Source organism: Mobula birostris, chromosome 1 (assembly GCF_030028105.1).
Source record: "Mobula birostris isolate sMobBir1 chromosome 1, sMobBir1.hap1, whole genome shotgun sequence".
NCBI lineage: Eukaryota > Metazoa > Chordata > Chondrichthyes > Myliobatiformes > Myliobatidae > Mobula > Mobula birostris.
Window position 1 is genome coordinate 75808883 of NC_092370.1, and position 20481 is coordinate 75829363.

At 42.2% G+C, this 20481-nt stretch overlaps 1 protein-coding gene across 2 annotated transcripts in view; it reads left to right on the forward strand.

The window, feature by feature from the left end:
- LOC140197350 (laminin subunit alpha-3-like) overlaps positions 1–13397 on the forward strand; it is a 320231-nt gene extending 306834 nt beyond the window's left edge. For both annotated transcript variants that reach the window (XM_072257303.1, XM_072257312.1), the window contains 7 exons: positions 1901–2090; positions 4795–4947; positions 6027–6183; positions 7896–8026; positions 10256–10346; positions 11011–11130; positions 13036–13397. In XM_072257303.1, the coding sequence (XP_072113404.1) occupies positions 1901–2090; positions 4795–4947; positions 6027–6183; positions 7896–8026; positions 10256–10346; positions 11011–11130; positions 13036–13181 (988 nt within the window). In that variant the 3' untranslated portion in view covers positions 13182–13397. The remainder of the gene's footprint in view (positions 1–1900; positions 2091–4794; positions 4948–6026; positions 6184–7895; positions 8027–10255; positions 10347–11010; positions 11131–13035) is intronic.
- Positions 13398–20481: the final 7084 nt, after the last annotated feature.

Consider the following 20481-nt stretch of genomic DNA (forward strand, 5'->3'; position numbering starts at 1 on the left):
ATCGTTTTAAGGTGAGAGGGGAGAGACGATAGGAACCTGAGGGGCAACTTTTTTATATAAAGGGTGGTATCTATATGGAGTTAGCTGCCAGAGAAAGTGGTTGGGGCAGGTTCATTTAAAACTTTTAAAAGACAATTGGATGAGTTTATGGATTGGAAAGGTTCGGAAGGCTAAGGGCCAAACACAGGCAAACGGACCTGGCTTTGAAGGGACATCATGGCTGGCATGGTCCAGTTGTGCTGAAGGACCTGTTTCCGTGCTGTATGATTCTATTAGTCAAGACTCTAGATTCTGACTCCACAAGTATCACTGAAATTCAGAAGGAGGCCGTTCAGCCCATTGTGTCCACTGTCTAAAAATCTAACTAGTTTAATCCCATTTCCCAGCTCTGAGCATTCCAAGTGCTCATGCAGAAGCTGGCAGTAATTGGTGCCACAATTATTTCCCATTCTTCTTCAACCATCTCACACACTACCTTTCTATTTCTCTCACACAGCTACCCACATCCTCCTTAAATTCACCCACCAAACTCAAGCAATTCAGGGTACTGAACATCAAAGTTGGGAAGTTATGCTGAAGTTCTATAAATTGTTAGTGAGGCTGCACTTGGAGTACTGTGACAGTTTTGATCGCCCTTCCATAGGAAAGATGCTATTAAACCAGAAGAAGTGTAGAAAAGATTTACTGGGATGTTGCCTGGATTTGGGGGCCCGAGTTACAAGCAGCGATTGCACAGGCTAAGACTTTATTTCCTGGAATGTAGGAGAGTGAGGGGTGACCTGATAGAGGTATATAAGATCATGACGGGACACTGACAGGGTGAAAGCACATATTTTTCCCCAGGAGAGGGTGCTAAAACAAGAGGGAATTGGTTTAAGATCAAAGGTGAGAGACTGAAAAGGAACATCGAGCAGCTTCTTCATGCAAAGGGTGGTTGGGATGTCACATTACAGTGGTACAAAACGTTGGTCAGACCACACTTGGAGTATTGTGTACCATTCTGGTCACCACACTATAGGACAGATGAGGTAGCAATAAAGAGAGTACAGAAGAGATTCACAAGGATAGCGCTTGGGTAGGAGATCTCTGGTTATATCGAGAGATTGGACAGGCTGGGTTTGTCCTCACTGGAACATAGGGGACTGAAGGGTGGCCTCACGCAGGTTTATAAATCTGATAGGATAGACAGAGCTTTGCTTTCCCAGGGTTGGGGATTCCAGAATTGGAGGGCATAGCTTTTAAGGTGAGAGGAGCAAATTTTTTCCATACAGAAGGTGATGGATATATAAAATGAGCTGCCAGATGAAGTGGTTGAAGCAAGTACAATCACAACGTTTAAAAGACATTTGAATGGGTACAAAGAGAGGAAAGTGTAATTAGTGAATAGGTTATTATTGTAACATTACAGAGTGCAGTGATAAATTTATCTTGCATACTGTCCATATGCATCAAATCATTAAAACAATGTATTGAGATAAAACAGGAACAGAATGCAGAATAAAACATATTCTTAGAGATAAAGAATTTTGATTTGAAAGAGTAGAACAGTTACAATAGAAGTAATGAGTAGGTCTGTAAAGAGTAGCTTGCATTAAGAAGCCACACTTCAGTACCACCTTTTATTCTTTTTCATTGTATATTGTTTAGAAGGATGTGGGCCATATGCAGACAAATGGACTATCTTGGTCAGTATGTACAAATTGGGCAGAAGAGCCAGTTTATGTTGTCTGTGACTCTGACTAATTTCAGACCTCACACATTGCTGACATCAGACCAGGTTGAGATGTCAAAGGAAGTCGGTGCATTTTCTCTCTGACATCACCTATCGCCTCCCGCCTCTGTACTCGGGGATTGTAAATCCATTTGCACATATTCTCACTGTAACGTTGCTGTGTTTCAGGTCAAAGTTTTCCATTGATGTACGGACAGTCGCCCCAGAAGGAGTCATCTTCTATGTGGCAGATGCATCAGAGAAATCCTACATGACCCTTTACATTTCAAGAGGCCGCTTTTTCTTTGTCTTCGCTGTTGACGGGAAGCGACTGAAAATCCGGAGCAGGTCAAAACATAACGATGGGCAGTGGCACACGGTGAGCTGGGAGTGGGTGGGGGGGGGGTTCGATGGACAGTAAGGAAAGAACTTACACCCTTTTCTACTTCTGGTACCTCATAAAAACAAATACCACAGAGATCTTCATTCAATCCATCACATCAGTACTGACTCCGATTACAATCCATCCTCAAAAAATCTTACAGCACAGAAACAAGCCATTCTGCCTACCCAACCCACACCGACCAGTAGGCACCTATCCTGTTCCCTTTCGAAGGCTTTGATGGGCTCTGCTTTGACCTCTCTGCAGTCAATGAGTCCTTAATGACAGTGAGACGTTGGGTTCCAAGACCATTGTCCTTGCAAGTGGTAACATAGGTGGATAGGGTAATCGTGAAGGCATATGGCATGCTTGCCTTCATAGATTAAGACAAGAGTCCAAGAATTGGAATATTGTGTTGCAACTTTACAAAACATTGTTTAGACTGCACTTGGAGCACTGTGTGCAGTTTTGCTCACCGCACTATAGGGAGGGTGTGTTTGTGCTGGAGAGTGTACGAAGGAGATTCCCCAGTATGTTGTCTGGTTTGGAGGATGTTAGTTAAGGGGAGAGAGTGGATAGGCTGGGCTAATTTCCCCTGGAGGGAAGGAGGCTGAGGGGAGGCCTGATCGATGTGTATAAGCAACACACACATTTCCAGCTCTGCAAACTTTCTCTTGTTTCAGATAGGTACAGGAATATGAGGGGGAAAATGATCTGAATTTTTTCCATTGTTAGGTGATTCAGAAACAAGCGGGCATAGGTTTACAGTGAAAGGAAAAAAATTGACGGGGCTCTTCTCTTGAAAACAGAGTGGTTGATATCTGAAGCTTACCACAGGAGGGGGTGGAATCAGATGCAATCACTCTGTTTAAGGGACATTTAAGGGACAAAATGGTATGGTGTGGAAGAGTGGATTCCTAATGTGGGCAAATGGCTTGAATGTGGATGGCCTAAAACAGTGGCAGAGACATGATGGGCTGAAGAACCTGTCTCTGTGCCATTTGACTCTATGATTCTATAACAATCTGCTCAATTCTCTGCCATCCTATAACACTACATTCAATTTACAGTGGCCAATGAACACACCAACTTCAAGTTTTTGAGATGTGGGAGATTACTGAACTGTCTGCCGCCATCCAGGCCTCACCACATATGAAGCACCAGTAGCGTTATACTATTTACTTTTAAAACTTGTGATATAAATTTTATAATTTGTTTGTTAATACAGTAGATTTTGGTTAATTGGAGCACAGTGGGACCAGTACATTTTGGCCCAATTAAGCAACTGCCCCAATCAGCTGAAGTTTCATGGAAATAGTTAAAAAGATATCTAAAAGACAAACTACCATTTAACTGAGCAACAAATTACGTACTTAAATGAAATACAGAACTAATTAGAATACTATCAAGACCACGACAGAACTATAAGACTGTGTCTTTGTTATCAACGGAGGAATTCATCCAGTGTACCTGTACACTGTCACATTCTTTTCATTGACTATAAATGAACAAAATCAGAGCAGACACCTCGTGTAGATAATAGACTGCCTCCATACAATGCTATTAACAATTGCGTCCTCCAAATCTTCATTTTCATTGTAAGATTCAAGATGATTGTTGATGCCTTCAAATTTGTCATAGTCCCTAACTTGTTGAAGTAATGAAATTGTTTCATTTTCACTCCCAGCTGCTTCTGACATCTCCACACTTGAATGCTTGAAACTGCAGTGAGCAAAACAGTTCTGAATTATCTTACTACTTAATTTTCACCAACTATCAGTGACAAAATCACTGCTCTTTGAACACAAATGCACGTAACTGACTCTATTTAAAAACTGTTTTACTCTACATAAGAACATAAGAAATAGGAGCAGGAGTAGGCCATCTGGCCCATTGAGCCTGTTCCACCATTCAATAAGACCATGGCTGATCTGACCATGCACTCATCTGCACCTACCTGCCTTTTCCCCATAACCCTTAATTCCCCTTGTTATGCAAAAAGCTATCCAACTCTACACATTGCTCAGTGCCTAATGGCCACTAAAGTGCACGTGTCTGATTCTAGTTGGAAACTGTTTGGCAACACTGTTCTGCCTCAATTAAGTGGCACGGTGTCCCAAATAAACAAAGGGAATCCTGAATTTTTGATTAGTTTTTGTTCTTTAAGAGTTGTCACAAATAAGCATCTGACCTGATGGGATCCAGTGTATTTCTTTAATGTTGTGTGTGAGTTATACATACTGTGTTGCGCACCTTGGTCCAGAGGAATGTTGTTTCAGTTGGCGGTACACACGTACACAGTTGAAATGACAATAAACTTGAACATGATCCCAGAGCATCTAAAAGAAACCCATGAGGTCAGACAGATAACATACAAGCTCCACACATATAACACCTGAGGTCGAGATTGAACCTATGTCACTAGACCTCTGAGACAGCAGGTCTACTAGCTGTACCGCTGTGCTGCCCATATTTACTGTATAGAGCCTCCTCATTTTATACATCACAGCTAAGTGCCCCCTCAATCTTCTCTTCTCCAAAGGCAGCAATCTCAACCTTTCCATTCTTCCAGTGTTGGCAAGATGTCCTCTGCACCCTGCCCAGTGCGATCTCTCCTGTAACACAGTGACTAGGAATGTTATACTATGCTCAACCTCGCTGTACTGATCCCTGCCTAACTTGCCTGTTTTTTACTTCAAAGGTGGTGTTCAGTCGCGAAAATAACAGAGGAAAGCTTGTTATTGATGGGCTTCGGACACAGCAGGATACTGTGGCCAGTAATCCATCCCTGAAAGTGGAATCACCATTCTACCTGGGTGGGTTACCCCCTAAGAAAGGACAGCACAGTCACAAGGTAAAGTGAACTTTACAAGTTTCATTCTTATCTTTGCACATAACCCGGTCCCCCTCTTTCCCCTCCCCTCTCTACCCCTGATCTATCCCATTCCTCCTGCACCCATCCCAGCCCCCGTCACCCTGTTCTCTTTTACCTCCTTCATCCAGTCCATCTGCCCATCGCGCACACAAAACCTCTCACTGGGTCCCCTACCCTCATTCTTCCCATCCGCACTCCTGGTAGCTATCGGTATGGACAAAGGGCTAGCACTTTGTAGACCTAAGTAGCCCTTCTCCTCTTACCTCCTGCCTCCGTCACTATTCCCACTTTCCCGTCCTCCATCTACCTATCACTCCTCCTCACCTGGATTCACTCATCACCTACCAGCTCTTAGAGTCATGGAGTCCTACATACACCACTGAAACAGACTCTTTGGCCCAACACGTTCATGGTGATGATATGTCCAATCTAAGGCAAGCCTATTTGCTCGCGATTGGCCTGTCTTCCTCTAAACCTTTCCTATCCATGTACCTGTCCAACTGCCTCTTAAATGTTACTAACATACCCATCTCAGCTTGTTCCATATGTGCAACATCCTCTGGGTGAGAAAGTAGCTCCTCGGTCCTCGGGTTGCTATCAAATCTCTCTCCTCTCATCTCCATTTCTCCAACCCTGGAAAAAGGCCGTGCTTTTTAAAATTGGAATTGTGATTAGTTTATCATTTTCACCTGCACTGAGGTACAGTGAAAAACTTGTCTTTCAATACTGTTCATACAGATCAATTCATTCAGGTGGTACAAGGTAAAACAAATACAAAATGTAAAAAAAAGGTGTAACAGCTCTAGAGAAATTGCAATGCAGACAGACAATAAGGTACAAGGTCATAACAAGGTATACTGCAAGGCCAAAAGTCCAAAGTCCATCTTATCAGACTGTTCAATAGTCTTACAAAGTGGGAAGGAGCTGTCCTTGAGCCTGGTATTCATCCTATCTATTTGTTCACTCAGCTCCACCCTCTCCTCGCTTGTCATAGTTTGCAATTGGTTGACAAACATTACTAATTTGATTCTGTTAATAATCTTTTATGTGTCTGGCAGTTGCCACGACAGAGCTTCCATGGATGTATAAGGAACTTTAAACTGGATGGTAATCAGCTGCACCCTCCTTCGCGGACGTTTGGAGTCACACCATGCTTTGAAGGCAACACTGAGCCAGGAGCTTACTTTGCAGCAGAGGGAGCACATCTTGTTTTAGGTTTGTTATACTTTTCTCAGTCTCCTCTGGAAGAGACTTTCTGCAAAAAAAAACCTACTGGAAAATCTCAGCAGGTCAAGCAGCATCTTTGGGGGAGAGGAAATGTCAGTGTTTTCAGGACAAATGTTGGTAATTCCTTTCACCCCATGGACGTTGTTCAATCTGCTACCTTCCTCCAGCAGATCGTTCGTTGTTTCAGAGTCCACTATCTGCAGTCTTTTGTGTCTCCAAATTAAGCTTTCAGTTTGGATCTCATGGAATATTTGGTCCTTGTGCATTTCAAAAGAAACCATTTGGCCCATCGTGTTTGTGATAGCTCTCTGAAATTATTCCCTCTTCTGTGCTTTTCACAAGTGTCCTAACTTTTTCTGATTTACTTGATTCCCTTTAAAAGTTACATTCCAAATTGCGTTTCAGTCCATTTATTGATGTGTGGAGTAATGATGGGGTAACTAAATGATAAGCCAAAAGTATGGGTAATTGGCCCAGAGGCTTAAATTCAAATCACATCATTGCAGAATGGGAAAATATTAATGTAATCAAATAACAATGGAACTTAAAAGCACCCTTGAATCTACAGGTTAATGTATAAAAACTCAATGTCCTTCGGAGATTAAATTTGCCATCCTTACCCAGTCTGGGCCATACAGTATGTGACGCTAGACTCACCAATGTGAGTAACTCTTAATTGCCTCAGGTTCTGGGCAATCAGAATTGCACAATAACTGCTGGACCTGATGTACACATGCACATCTGTGTACAAATTAATTTTTAAAAGTGTTTTATAACATCTTTGATCTTGACCAAATGTTATGGACAACTTTTGAAGTTAAAGGTATTATCAACCATGTTACTGTCAGTGCATTTCCATAATAATTTATAAATTGGGTTAGAAGCATTAAGGTTTGGACTCTGTGGGTTATACCAGTTGGATATAAACTTAAAGTGAGGGGTTGACCTTGACATGCACACAGTTCTGCTTTATATTTCTACATTACCTTCAGTGACTGCTCGCACGCGCGCGTGCTCTCTCTCTCTCTCTCTCTCTCTCTCTCTCTCCCTCTCTCTCTCTCCCCTCTCTCTCTCTCCCCTCTCTCTCTCTCCCCTCTCTCTCTCTTTCCCTCTCTCCCCCTCTCTCTCTCTTTCCCTCTCTCTCTCTCTCTCTCTATCTCTCTTTCTCTCTCTCTCTCTCTTTCTTTCCCTCTCACTTATTTTCTTTTTCTCACTTTTTTTCTGTCCCTCTTTCTCTTTTGCTCTTCTCTCACTTCCTCCACTTCTCTCCGATGAGTTTCTTATAGGTGTTCCAGTTTCCTCCCGCATTCCAAAGATTTTTGGGTTAGTAAGTTGTGGGCATGCTATGTTGGAGTATGGTGACTTTTGCGGGCAGCCCCCAGTACATCCTTGGACTGTGCTGGTCATTGAGCCAAAACAATGCATTGCACTTTCTTTTTCTTTTTCTTGTCTCTATCACACACTGCTTCACTTTCTCTCCCTTTCCTGTCTTGCATTCTCTCTCATTCACTTTCTCTCCTCTCCTTTCTCTTGTTCTTTCTCCCTATCCAACCTTCCTCCTTGCAGTGTCTTTTCTACCTGCTCTCCTCGGCACACTTTGTTTGAAATTGGGGTGGGGGGGAGGACCCATTGTCCTCCAGTGGTTAGATATTTTAGACACTTGTGCAGTAAATGCCTAACACCTAGTTGCTTGTTTGCAGATAACTCATTTGTGGTGGGCAAGGATTTGGAGCTCCTCTTTGAGGTGCGCCCTCGAACTCAGACTGGTGTTCTCTTCCACGTCAACAGCCCTCATGGAAACTACCTCAGTCTGTATATGTACAAAGGAAAGGTAAGCGTGGCCTGTTACACAGCGACATGTAATGCTTATTTTCTCTCTTCTCCTTTAAGTGTCTGCTTCAACATTAGACATCACCTCAGTATTAGGTTTCCCTGAACACTGAAAGAGGCCACTCAAGCCCTTGACTCTCAAAAGGTCTCTGCAAGAACAGGCCATTTCCTTCCCACATAATCCTTGATACTTTCCACCACAACTGTCCCATCTTTTTGAAATTAATGATTGAAATTGTTTCTGTCACCTTTTCAGACAGTGAATTCCAGACACCTGTTGCCTAAAAGTGTTTACAAGTCTAAGTGACTTTATTGTCATGTGTGCAAGTACAGTGTAGTACGGGTACAATGGGAAAAACCTGCTTGCAGCAGCATCACAGACACGCAGGTACAGAGGACACACAGAATTTACAGTGTACATAAATTGTACAAGACAGAGAAGAGAGAGAAGGAAGGGCTAATGTTTTCTACATTAGTACAAAAAGACACAATCAGAGACAAGTTCCTGGTAAAGCAAGAGCTGGTCTGTAGTGTTCCATTACTGTGGTAGGGTTAGGGTTGTGCATGTTGGTTCAACAAGTCTGATGGTTGAAGGGAAACAGCTGTCCCTGAAGATGGTAGTGTGGGACTTCAGGCTTCTGTACCTCCTACCTGATGGTAGCTGAGAGAAGGTGCCATGGTCCTGATAGTGGGGATTATTGATAATGGATGTTGCCCTCTTGAAGTAGTACCTGACCTGTAGGTGTTGTCACTTAAAAGGCTCTTGGACAGCCGCATGCATGGAGGGATAAGAGACAACTGTGAGCAAATGAGACTAGCTCAGAAGGGAGCTGGTCAGCATAGACCAGTTGGGCCAAAGGGCCTGATTCTGTGCTGTATGAATCTGTGGCTCTATGTCTCAAATTCTGGGGGTAAAATCCATTTCAGACACTTGGAGAACGGCAGTTTCTGAGCAGGGAAATTGCTCAATTATCTTCAGACCAGACAGCAATATCAGTGTTGATATATTCCCCGAGGTTAATTATCCCACCTCACCCTGAGTAAAATCATTGCTATTCAGCAATTTCATGAAGTTCACCAAGTTTTATGGCTGTTACCATTTAGACCAACTGATCACGATGCTCCTGAGACTTTGGTAACCTAGCAACTGATTGATTTATCACTCAAAGATCTTCTGCCTTTCCAGCTGTTTCCAATGGTGCATAAATTATTCATCACTCCCCCAAGCTTCAGCTGGAGGGTTTGCTGGGTAAATTGGTTTACTATTGTCACATGTACTAAAGTACAATGGTCTTGCATGTAGATCAACCCATTGCACAGTGCGTTAAGTACAAGGTAAAACAATAACATCATGTAGAGTAAAGTGTAACAGCTACAGAGAAAATACAGTGCAGGCAGGCAATAAGGCACAGAGTCAAATTGAGGTAGATTGTGATGCCAAGAGTCCAATTTATCATATTGGGGACCATACAGGCAGACGGTGTCTTGAGCCTGATGGTATGTGCTTTCTGGCATTTGTATCCTTTACCCTGTAGGAGGAGGATACAGCTGCAAGTCGGTGCTCTGAGAGCAATTAGTCTGTGTCCTGCACTAAGGGCAGGGCAGCTGGTAGAGCTGCTGTTTCACAGCACCAGGTACGCGGGTTCGATCCTGACCTCCAGTGCTGCCTGTGTGGAGTTTGCATGTTCTTGCTGTGACTGCATGGGTGCTCCAGTTTCCTCCCACACCCTAAGGACCTGTAGGTCAGTACGCTAGTTGGTGGCTGTAAATTGCTGGCGGGAGAATTAGGTGGAGTTAGAACAGTACAACACTGGACAGGTCGTTTGGCACACAATGTTGTGCTGATCTTGATGCTGATTTATACTGGAGCTGATGTGTATGTGAGAGAGACTAGATTACAGGGAGATAAATGAGGAAGAACGATTGAAGGGATTGCTATGAAGCTCAGGATGCGTGGGCACAGCCTCAGAATAGAATAACGTTCCTTTAGAAATGAGATAAGGAGGAATTTTTTCAGCCAGAGGGTGATGATTCTCTAGGATTTGTTGCTACAGATGGAGATGGCTGTAGGGGCCAAACCATTGAGTGCATATCAGTCAGAAGCTGAAAGGTTCATGATTGGTAACCGGTTTAAGGCGGGACAATAGACTTGAAATCCATCTGTCTTACTGAATGGCAGGCCTAATTTTGCTCCTATATCTCATGAAACATGCTCTGATTTTGTCTACAGGTTACAGTCCATGTTAATAATGGAGCAGGGGACTTCAACACATCTGTCACACCACCCTCACTGTGTGACGGACAGTGGCATAGAATAGCAGGTGAGAATGTTTATTTCCAAAGCTGTTAATGTCACTGTAGAGTTAATTGTCATATGCACAAGTACATATATGCACAGAGGCAATGAAAATTTTATTTACAACTTGAGGTACAGTGCATCATATAAGCAGCAGTTACAAGGATAACAGAAATTATACGCAACTTTTACAAGAAAAAAAAATCACAATCAGAACAAAAGTCCATTTTAGTGCAAAGTGATTGAAGTACTCATACTATGTCTAAACTGTAGTGATTAGGGTTCTGCTGGTTGGTTCAAGAACTGAACAGTTGAAGGGAGGCAGCTGTTCTTGAACCTGGTGATGTGGGACTTCTATTTTCTGTACCTCCTGCCTGATGGTAGCTGCAAGAAGGTAACATGGTCCAGCTGGTGGGGATCATTGACAATGCACGTTGCCCTGTTGAGGCAGCGCCACCCGTAAGTACTACTGATTGTGGGGAGGGATGTGCCTGTGGTGTAGTGGGCAGAGTCCACTTCTCCCGGCAGCTTCCTATCTTCCTGCTCATTCGAATTGCCGTACCCAACAATAATGCAACCAGTCAGGATGCTTCCAACGTACACCTTTAGAAGTGAAATGCCAGAAGTCAGCTGTCACAGAATGTTAACACTGTAGTCGTTCAAATGTTTTTTTTTAAATTCTAAAACAGTGATTAAAAGAAATAACGTGGTACAGCTTGATGTGGACACTGAACGTGACCATGTTGTAGGACCCTCGGCTTCACTCTCCACCGACACAGCAGACCCTCTCTACGTTGGAGGCTTGCCAGGTAGTGTTCTTGTTACTGAAGTAAAAATCAGTGTTCCCTTAAAGTTTAAAATGGTTGACTATTTCTATCATTGCACACTAACACTCGCAGGCATTCTGATGACAATTGAATTATACAGCAAATTTAAACTATGCCAAGGTGCAAATATCAAACAGAATTTGACACAGCAACAGAAAAAGATACTAAGGCCAAGGCTGAGTTGTAGTGAGAGTAGGTATAAGGCTTTATTGTAGAAAGAGATCGGAGATTAGAATTTTAATTATGAGGATAGATTCTCTCAGCTGGAGTTAACTTCTTTGTAATAAAGGAGGCTGAGAGGACATTTAATCAAAATATTTATTCATTGGAGCAGAAGATTGAGAGATTATCTCACAGAGATGTATGAGAACATGGGGGCATCGATAATGTGAATGCGCACAATTCTCTTCCCAGAATTGGAGAATCAAGAACTAGAGGACATCAGTTTAAGATGAGAGGGAAGAGATTTAATAGGAATCTGAGGGGCAACTTATTTACACAAAGGCTGGTATGTACATGGAATAAGCTGCCAAGGAAGGGGTAGAGGTAGATACAGTAACACACTTTATAAGATACTGTACTTAGGTAGCTACATGGACAGCAGGTTCATGGCCAAACACAGGCAAATGGACTAGCTTAGATGGGCATTTTGTTGACATGGACCAGTTGGGCTGAAGGACCAATTTCTGTGCTGTAGGACTCCATGACTCCACCCTATCACAGATACCCCTAATTTTGCGAGGGATTTCTGGAGTTGCTTCTTTCTGTGCCTTGAATATTTATGGATCTAGGACACAGGGAAAGGTCACCTCCTCTCCCTCCAAAATAGTAGTTTCAGTCCTGACCCAAAACATTGACAATTTCTTCCCTGCGCACCCCCCCCCCAATGTTGTTTGATCGACTGTGTTTCTCCAGCAGATTGCTTCAGAGGTGTCTAGACAAGTACTTGATTAGCCAAAGCAAAGAAGGGAACAAACCAAGTGTTGGTGAAATAGATTGGTATAGAGGGAATGTGTGGAGAATAAACTGGAATTGGTGTGAATGGATGCTTGATGGCCAGCCTGAATGTGATTTGAAGGGCCCTTCCGTGATGTATCACTGTATAAAGTGAAAAATGTAATAACACTAATAAACGATAGTTCACTAGTAAGCCACCTTTTGGTACAAACTTTTCCTCTTGTGGAAGAATATAGAACTAAGGATTTAAAAATAATGGAGCAAAGGGAAAACAAGTGTTGGAGGAACTCAGCAAGTTAAGCAGCATCGGTTGGCATTTCACTTGAGAATCCTGTACCAGAACTAGAGTGTAGTTATAGAGCAATTTAGCACACATTTATGCCCTTCAGCCCAACTAGTCCATGGCAACCACAGTGCCTACCTAGCTAGTCCCAATTCCCTGTATTGAGTCCATATTCCTCCAAGTTCCACCTCTCCAGGTACCTATCCAAGTGCTTCTTAAACGATACTATTGTACCTGTCTCAACCTCTTCCTCTGGCAGCTCATCCCATCTCCTCACCAGTCCCAGCATAAAATATTTACACCTTGGGTCCCTTTTAAATCTTTCCCTCTCGCCCTCTATCTGCGCTCCCTTGTTTTCAACTCCCTACCCTGGGACAAATACTGTAACCATCCACCTTATCAATGTCCCTTAGAAATATAGACATTTCAATAAGGTCGCTCCTCATTCTCCAACATTCCAGCTTGACCAACCTCTCCCTATAACTCAGGCCCTCTAGTCCTGGCAACGTCCTCGTAAATCTTCTCAGCATTCTAGAAGGAAGACAGCCAGTATCGAGAGGTGTTGGGAATGGTGAGGCAGGGACTGGGGACTTTCTGCGTTCCATGCTATTTTTTTCTAACGCCCTTCTCTCATTCTCACCTTGCAGATGGTGTACAGGTACCTCACATCCCATCCCGCTCTTCATTCATTGGCTGTATGACGAATGTAATGGTCAACGTGAAGCCAGTATCGCTCAGGAAACCCACAGCAGTTCAAGGTGCTGTCAGCGTTACTCAGTGTCCTGCAGTGTAAATCATCATTACTGCCGCGCCTCTGAAGATAATTACTTGCACTTGTTGCCAATAGATGACTGAACCTCTATCAAGATGCAGAACTATTAATTTATTGTAACTCAGATTTGCATTTTTCTAGGTTAGTCCAGTGATTTTGATGCATTTATGTTTGGCTTAAAGTAACTGCAATTATTTTACTATTAAACGAGAAAAGACCCACTAACTCTGTGAAAAATGATTCAAGTATTTTATTTCCTAACTGGTGCTGTACTCTGTGGGGCCAAATATATTACTAAATTTTGCTGCTAATTTTATATTTTTATACTTGAATGATTAATATGCAAACTATTTAAAATAAACTTGATTCGGTTATTATAGAAGCTTTTTAGGAATTCTTTCTGGGGGAGGTTTTGAAACCACCAGGGTAGGATATGTTTCCTTCTGGTTGCCTGATAGAAACAGGAGAGATGGGAAAACAGGATTAGAATCGTAGAAGAGAGATGCAGCATGGAAGCTGGCCCTTCAGCCCAAATGGTTTATGCTGATCCAAGATAGTTCCATTTGAGCCAGGTCCTTCCAATCTCTCATTCCTGTCCAAGTACCTTTTAAAAACGATTATTGTACCTGCCTCAACCACTTCTTCTGGTAGTTCATTCCATATATTGACTACCCTTTATGTGCAAGATGTTGCCCTTCAGATTCATATTTCCTTTTCACCTTAAACCTGTGCCTTCTAATTCTTGTTTTCCCTACCCTGGGAAAGAGACTGAGGGTATTCACCCTTTCTCTGTCCCTCATGATTTTATACACTTCTATATATCACCTTTCAGTCTCATAGGATCATAGAGTAGTGCAGCACAAAACTGACCATTCAGCCATCTAGTCTGTACCAAGCTCCTATTCTGCTTAATCACCTTTACCTGCATATGGACCATAACCCTCCAAACTGCTCTCATCCGTACTTATCCAAGCTGCTCTTAAATGTTACAATTAAATACACATCTACCACCTCCATGGGCAGCTCATTCACAGTCGCATCACTCTCTGGGTGAAGTCCCTCCTCAGATATCCCTTAAATATTCCTCACCTTTCACCCTAAACCCATGACATCTCGTTCTAATCTCACCCAACCTCGGGGGGGGGGGGGAAGGCTCGCATTCACCCTATGTATACCACTCAGAATTTTATATACCTTGTTCCCCTACACTCCAGGAATGTCCCAACCTGCTCAGCCTCTACCCTATAAATCCGTTCCCCAAATCCCAGCGACACCCTTGTAAATCTGTTATGCATTCTTTCCAGTTGAATAATGTCTTTCCTACAGCAGGGTGACCTTTGTGTTGTACAATGGCAGCATAACCTCCCAGCTTCTATACTCAATTCCCCGACTGAGGAAGACTAGTGCACCGCGTCAAAGCCTTCTTGTGTAATGGGGAAAAGCTAGACAAGTTTGACTTGTTCAGAAGAGGGGAAGAAAATTTGTTTGAAATATAGCCTGATGGGTCTTGATGGCATAGGTGTGAAGAGGATGTTCTCTCTTGTGAGTCATTGTTTATGTCATCTACATGGAGCGCTATCGCAGGAAAGCAGCATCTATCAAGGACCCCCACCGCGCAGGCCATGCTCTTTTCTCACTGCTGCCATCAGAAGGTAGTACAGCAGCCTCAGGATTCACACCATCAGGTTCAGGAACAATTATCGGCCATCAGCCTCTTGAACATGTGGGATAACTTCACTCAACTTCACTTGCCCCATCTCTGAAACGTTCCCACGACCTATGGCCTCACTTTCAAGGACTCTTTGTCTTATGTTCTTGACACTTATTTATTTACTTGTTGTTGTTGTTATTTATTTATTTTTTTCTTTCTTTTGTATTTGCACAGTTTGTTGTCTTTCGCACGCTGATTGTCCTTCCTGTTGGTGCAGTCTTTCATTGATTCTCTTACAGTATGTTTCTTGGATTTACTGTGTACACCCGCAAGAAAATGAGTCTCGGTTGTATATGGTGACATATACAGTTGAAGTCAGAAGTTTACATACACCTTAGCCAAATACATTTAAACTTAGTTTTTCACAATTCCTGACATTTAATCCGAGAAAACATTCCCTGTCTTAGGTCAGTTAGGATCACTACATTATTTTAAGAATGTGAGATGTCAGAATAATAGTAGAGAGAATGATTTATTTCAGCTTTTATTTCTTTCATCACTTTCCCAGTGGGTCAGAAGTTTACATACACTTTGTTAGTATTTGGTAGCATTGCCTTTAAATTGTTTAACTTGGGTCAAACGTTTTGGATAGCCTTCCACAAGCTTCTCACAGGAATTTGCTGGAATTTTGTTCTGTTCCTCCAGACAGAACTGGCTTAACTGAGTCAGGTTTGTAGGTCTCCTTGCTCGCACACACTTTTTCAGTTCTGCCCACAAATTTTCTATCAGATTGAGGTCAGAAAATGATGTCAAGTCTGGTTCATCCTTGGGAGCAATTTACAAACACCTGAAGGTACCACGTTCATCTGTACAAACAATAGTATGCAATTATAAACACCATGGGACCATGCAGCCGTCATACCGCTCAGGAAGGAGACGCATTCTGTCTCCTAGAGATGAACATACTTTGGCGTGAAAAGTGTAAATCAATCCCAGAACAACAACAAAGGACCTTGTGAAGATGCTGGAGGAAGCAGGTAAACAAAATATCTATATCCACAGTAAAACGACTCCTATATCGACATAACCTGAAAGGCTGCTCAGCAAGGAAGAAGTCACTGCTCCAAAACCGCCATTAAAAAGCCAGACTACAGTTTGCAAGTGCACATGGGGACAAAGATCTTACTTTTTGGAGAAATGTCCTCCGGTCTGATGAAACAAAAATTGAACTGTTTTGCCATAATGACCATCGTTATGCTTGGAGGGAAAAGGGTGAGGCTTGCAAACCGAAGAACACCATCCCAACCGTGAAGCATGGGGGTGGCAACATCATATTGTGGGGATGCTTTGCTACAGGAGGGACTGGTGCACTTCACAAAATAGATGGCATCATGAGGAAGGAAAATTATGTGGATATATTGAAGCAAGATCTCAAGGCATCAGCCAGGAAGTTAAAGCTCGGTTGTAAATGGGTCTTCCAAATGGGCAATGACTCCAAAGTTGTGGCAAAATTGCTTAAGGACAACAAAGTCAAGATACAGTATTGGAGTGGCCATCACAAAGGCCTGACCTCAATCCGATAGAAAATTTGTGGGCAGAACTGAAAAAGCATATGTGACCAAGGAGGCCTACAGACCTGACTCAGGTACACCAGTTTTGTCTGGAGAAATGAAACAAAATTCCAGCAACGTACTGCGAGAAGCTTGTGGAAGGCTACCCAAAATGTTTGACCCAAGTTAAACAATTTAAAGGCAATGTTACCAAATACTAACAAAGTGTATGTAAACTTCTGACCCACTGGGAAAGTGATGAAAGAAATAAAAGCTGAAATAAATCATTCTCTCTACTATTATTCTGACATTCCACATTCTTAAAATAGTGATCCTAACTGACCTAAGACAGGGAATGTTTTCTAGGATTAAATGTCAGGAATTGTGGAAAAACTGAGTTTAAATGTATTTGGTTAAGGTGTATGTAAACTCCTGACTTCAACTGTATGTACTTTGATAATAAATTTATTTTGAAGTTTTGAATTTTGTTAGGTAGTAGACCAGTACTGGCTCCCTGCAGCTTGGCTGAGACGGTGAGTTAAATTAATGCTGTGAAGCAGCAACTACGCTGAAGGAAGCCAAAATGTTTGTGATGTAATGGGATGGAATGGACAATCTGACAATTAGTCTGAGGACTGAAGTGAGGAGAAATTTGCCTTCCATGTGAGTTATGAACTAATGGTATTCTCAGCCACTAAAACCATTTAATATGTTGAAGAGCAACACACACAAACTGCTGGAGCAATTCAACAGATCAGGCAGCATCTATGGACGGGAATAAACAGTCAATGTTTTGGACTGACACCCTTCATCAGGACTGGAAAAGAAGGAGACAGAAGCCAAAGTAAGAAGGTGAGCTGAAGTGGGTAGTAAAAGTTGGCAGGTGATAGGTGCAACCAGGTGAGGGACAAGGTGGGTGGATGGCTGAGATGGGATGAAGTTAATAAGTTGGGGGGAGAAAGGTGGAAGAGGTAAAGGGCTGAAGAAGAAGAAATTTAATAGGAGAAGACAGTGGACCATGAAAAAGGGGAAAGAGATGGGGAACCAGAAGTAATAGGTGGGAGAAGAGAAGGGGTCAAAAGGCACCTAGATGGGTGAATATATATTCAAGAAGGAATTAGATATTGTCCTTAAGAATAGAGGGATTCAGGGATATGGAGAGGACAAGGAGAATGAACTTGGATTATCAACTTTGGACATATTGAATGGTAGACTAGGATTAAAGGGCTGAATGGCCTCCATGTTTTCTCCTCCCTTTCCCCATCTCATCTTACCCCTGCTCTCTGAACTCGGTATCAATAATTGAATGAGAGGATCTAAGGAGAGAGGGGAAGATTTACAGTGAAGGGAGACCTGAGGGGTAAGTGTTCTACAGAGACGTTGGTGGGTAGTGGAACAAGCTGGCAGGGTTAGTGTTAGAGCCGGGTACAATTACAATGTTTCAAAGGCACTTAGGTTGAGGGATATGGGTAAAACACAAGTAAATGGGACTAGCTGAAGTAGACAACTTGGTCAGCATGGATGAGTTGGGACAAGTGGCCTCTCTCCATGCTGTTTAACTCTATGAAAGTGCCAGTCCAGTATGTTCCTCATATAGTTACTGGCATCAGAACAAGACTTTAATGCAATTTGTTCATAGTGTACATCTGCATTTATTTCCCTACTAAAACACGTGTGAATTCTAAGGACTTATGGATGTGATGGAATCATGGTTAAATTACTGAAGCAATGCTCGGTCTGTGAGATCAAAGGAGAGTTCAAATCCTACAGCAAAAAAATGGAGAAATAAAATTTAAGTAATTCCAATAAATCTAAATCAAAAGTTATTGCATTGTCACAGAAACCCATCTAGTTCACTAATGTGATTCATGGAAGTTAACCAGCTGCTCCTACCTGTTGTCCTTCCCCACAATGTGGATAACTCAAACCAAGTTTTTGTCATGTGTATTGGTACAGTGAGGTACAATGAAAAACTTGCTTGTAGCAGTATCACAGGCACATAGGTTCAGACAATGGTCTCTGAACTGGTTCAGTAACCATTTAGAGGCAGTGGAGAACAGCAGTAAATGCTGATCTTGCCTGGTACCACTAAATCATCAAAATCAAAGTTGAGTTTCGAGTTTATTGTCATCTGCACAAGTGTGCATGCACTGGTGCAATGAAAAACTTACTTGTAGCAACATCACTGGCTCGTAGCGTCATATAAACAACATTGACAAGAAATACTGTTGTTGGTGGGGAGGGCTGCACCCATGATGTATTTGGCTGAATCCACTGCTCTGCAGTTTCTTATGTTCTTGTGCATTTGAGTTGCCATACCAGATGATGATGTATCCATTCAGAATACTTTCAACAGTACCTCTGTAGAAGTTTACTATAGTGTTTGATGACATGCCCAACCTCCTGTGAATGAGCAAATGAAGTATTTAATCTTTCAAATATTACGTAAACAAAGATTAGATAACATTTAGTCCTGCATTTCCTTCAATAATTCTGAAGCTCTACTATTACATGTTTAGAGTTGTGATTGTATAATCCATTAACAAATCTTGGTCTGAAATTTATAACCTTGGAAAAATATTGAAGAATACAACATATCTTTGTTTAAAATATCTCAGTGGGATTTTTATCAAAAACTCAAAAGATTCTGCAAATGCTGGAAATCCTGAACACACCAGCACATGATTCTCCGCAACTTGTGTCATCTTCAATGGAAGCCTTCAACTAAGCACATTTTTACTTCCCCTACCCTCCACTTTCCTCAGGGATTGCTCTCTCTGTGATTCGTCCCTCCCCACTATTCACCTTCTGGCACTTATCCCTGCAAATATAGGAACTGCCATTCACTTCCACCCTCAACATTCAGGGCCCCAAACAGTCCTTCCAAGAGAGATAGATGAACTTGTTAACACAGTTTCAGATTGGCATGTATGATGTTGTAGGCATCACTGAATCATGGCTGAAAGAATATTATAGCTGGGAGCTTAACGTCCAAGGATACTTACTGTATCGAAAGGACAGGCAGAGGGGTGGGGTGTCTCTGTTGGTAAAAATATGAAATCAACTCTTTAGAAAGAGGTAACATAGGATTGGAAAATGTAGTATTATTGAGGGTAGAGCTAAGAAACTGCAAGGGCAAAAAGACCCTGATGGGATTTATATACAGCCCTCCAAACAGTAGCAAAGATATGGTCTACAAATTATAACAGAAGATAGAAAATGCATGTTAAAAGAGCAATATTACAATCATGGGGGTGGGGAGGGTTTCAACATGTAGGCAGACTGGGAAAATCAAGTTGGTGCTGAATCACAAGAGGGAGAGTTTGTACAATGCCTTTGAAAGCACTTTTTAGACCAGTTTGTGGTTGAGCCCACTAGGGGATCAGCTATTTTGCATTGGGTGTTGTCAATGAACCAGAATTAATGAGAGAAATTAAGGTAAATGAACCCTTAGGGGACAGTGATCATAATATGATACAATTCACCCAGCAATTTGAGAAGGAGAAGCTGAAGTCAGATATATCAGTATTACAGTGGAGTAAAGGGAATTATAGAGGCAAGAGAGAGGAGCTGGCCAAAATTGACTGGAAGGGGCACTAGCAGGGATGACGGCAGAGTAGCTATGGCTGGAGTTTCTGGGAGAAATTTGGAAGGTGTAGGACAAATACATCCCAAAGAAAAAGTATTCTGAAGGCATGATGATGCAACCGTGGTTGACAAGAGAGATCGAAGCCAACATAAAAGCTAAACAGAGGGCAGATGATAGACCAAAAATTAGTGGGAAGTTAGAGGATTGGGAAGCTTTTAGAAACCAACAGAAGGCAACCAAAAAAGTAATAAAGAAGGAAAATATGGAATATGAAAGTGAGCTAGCCAATAATGTTAAAGAGCATACAAAAAGTTTCTTCAGATAGATAAGGTGTAAAAGGGAGCAAACAGTAGATATTGGACTACTGGAAAATTATGCTGGAGAAGTAATAATGGAGGATAAGGAAATGGTGGATGAACTGAATAAGAGATGGCTGAAGAGATTCTGGAGGCATTACTAATGACCTTTCAAGAATCAATGGATTCTGGAATGATTCTAGAGGACTGGAAAATTGCAAATGTCACTCTACTC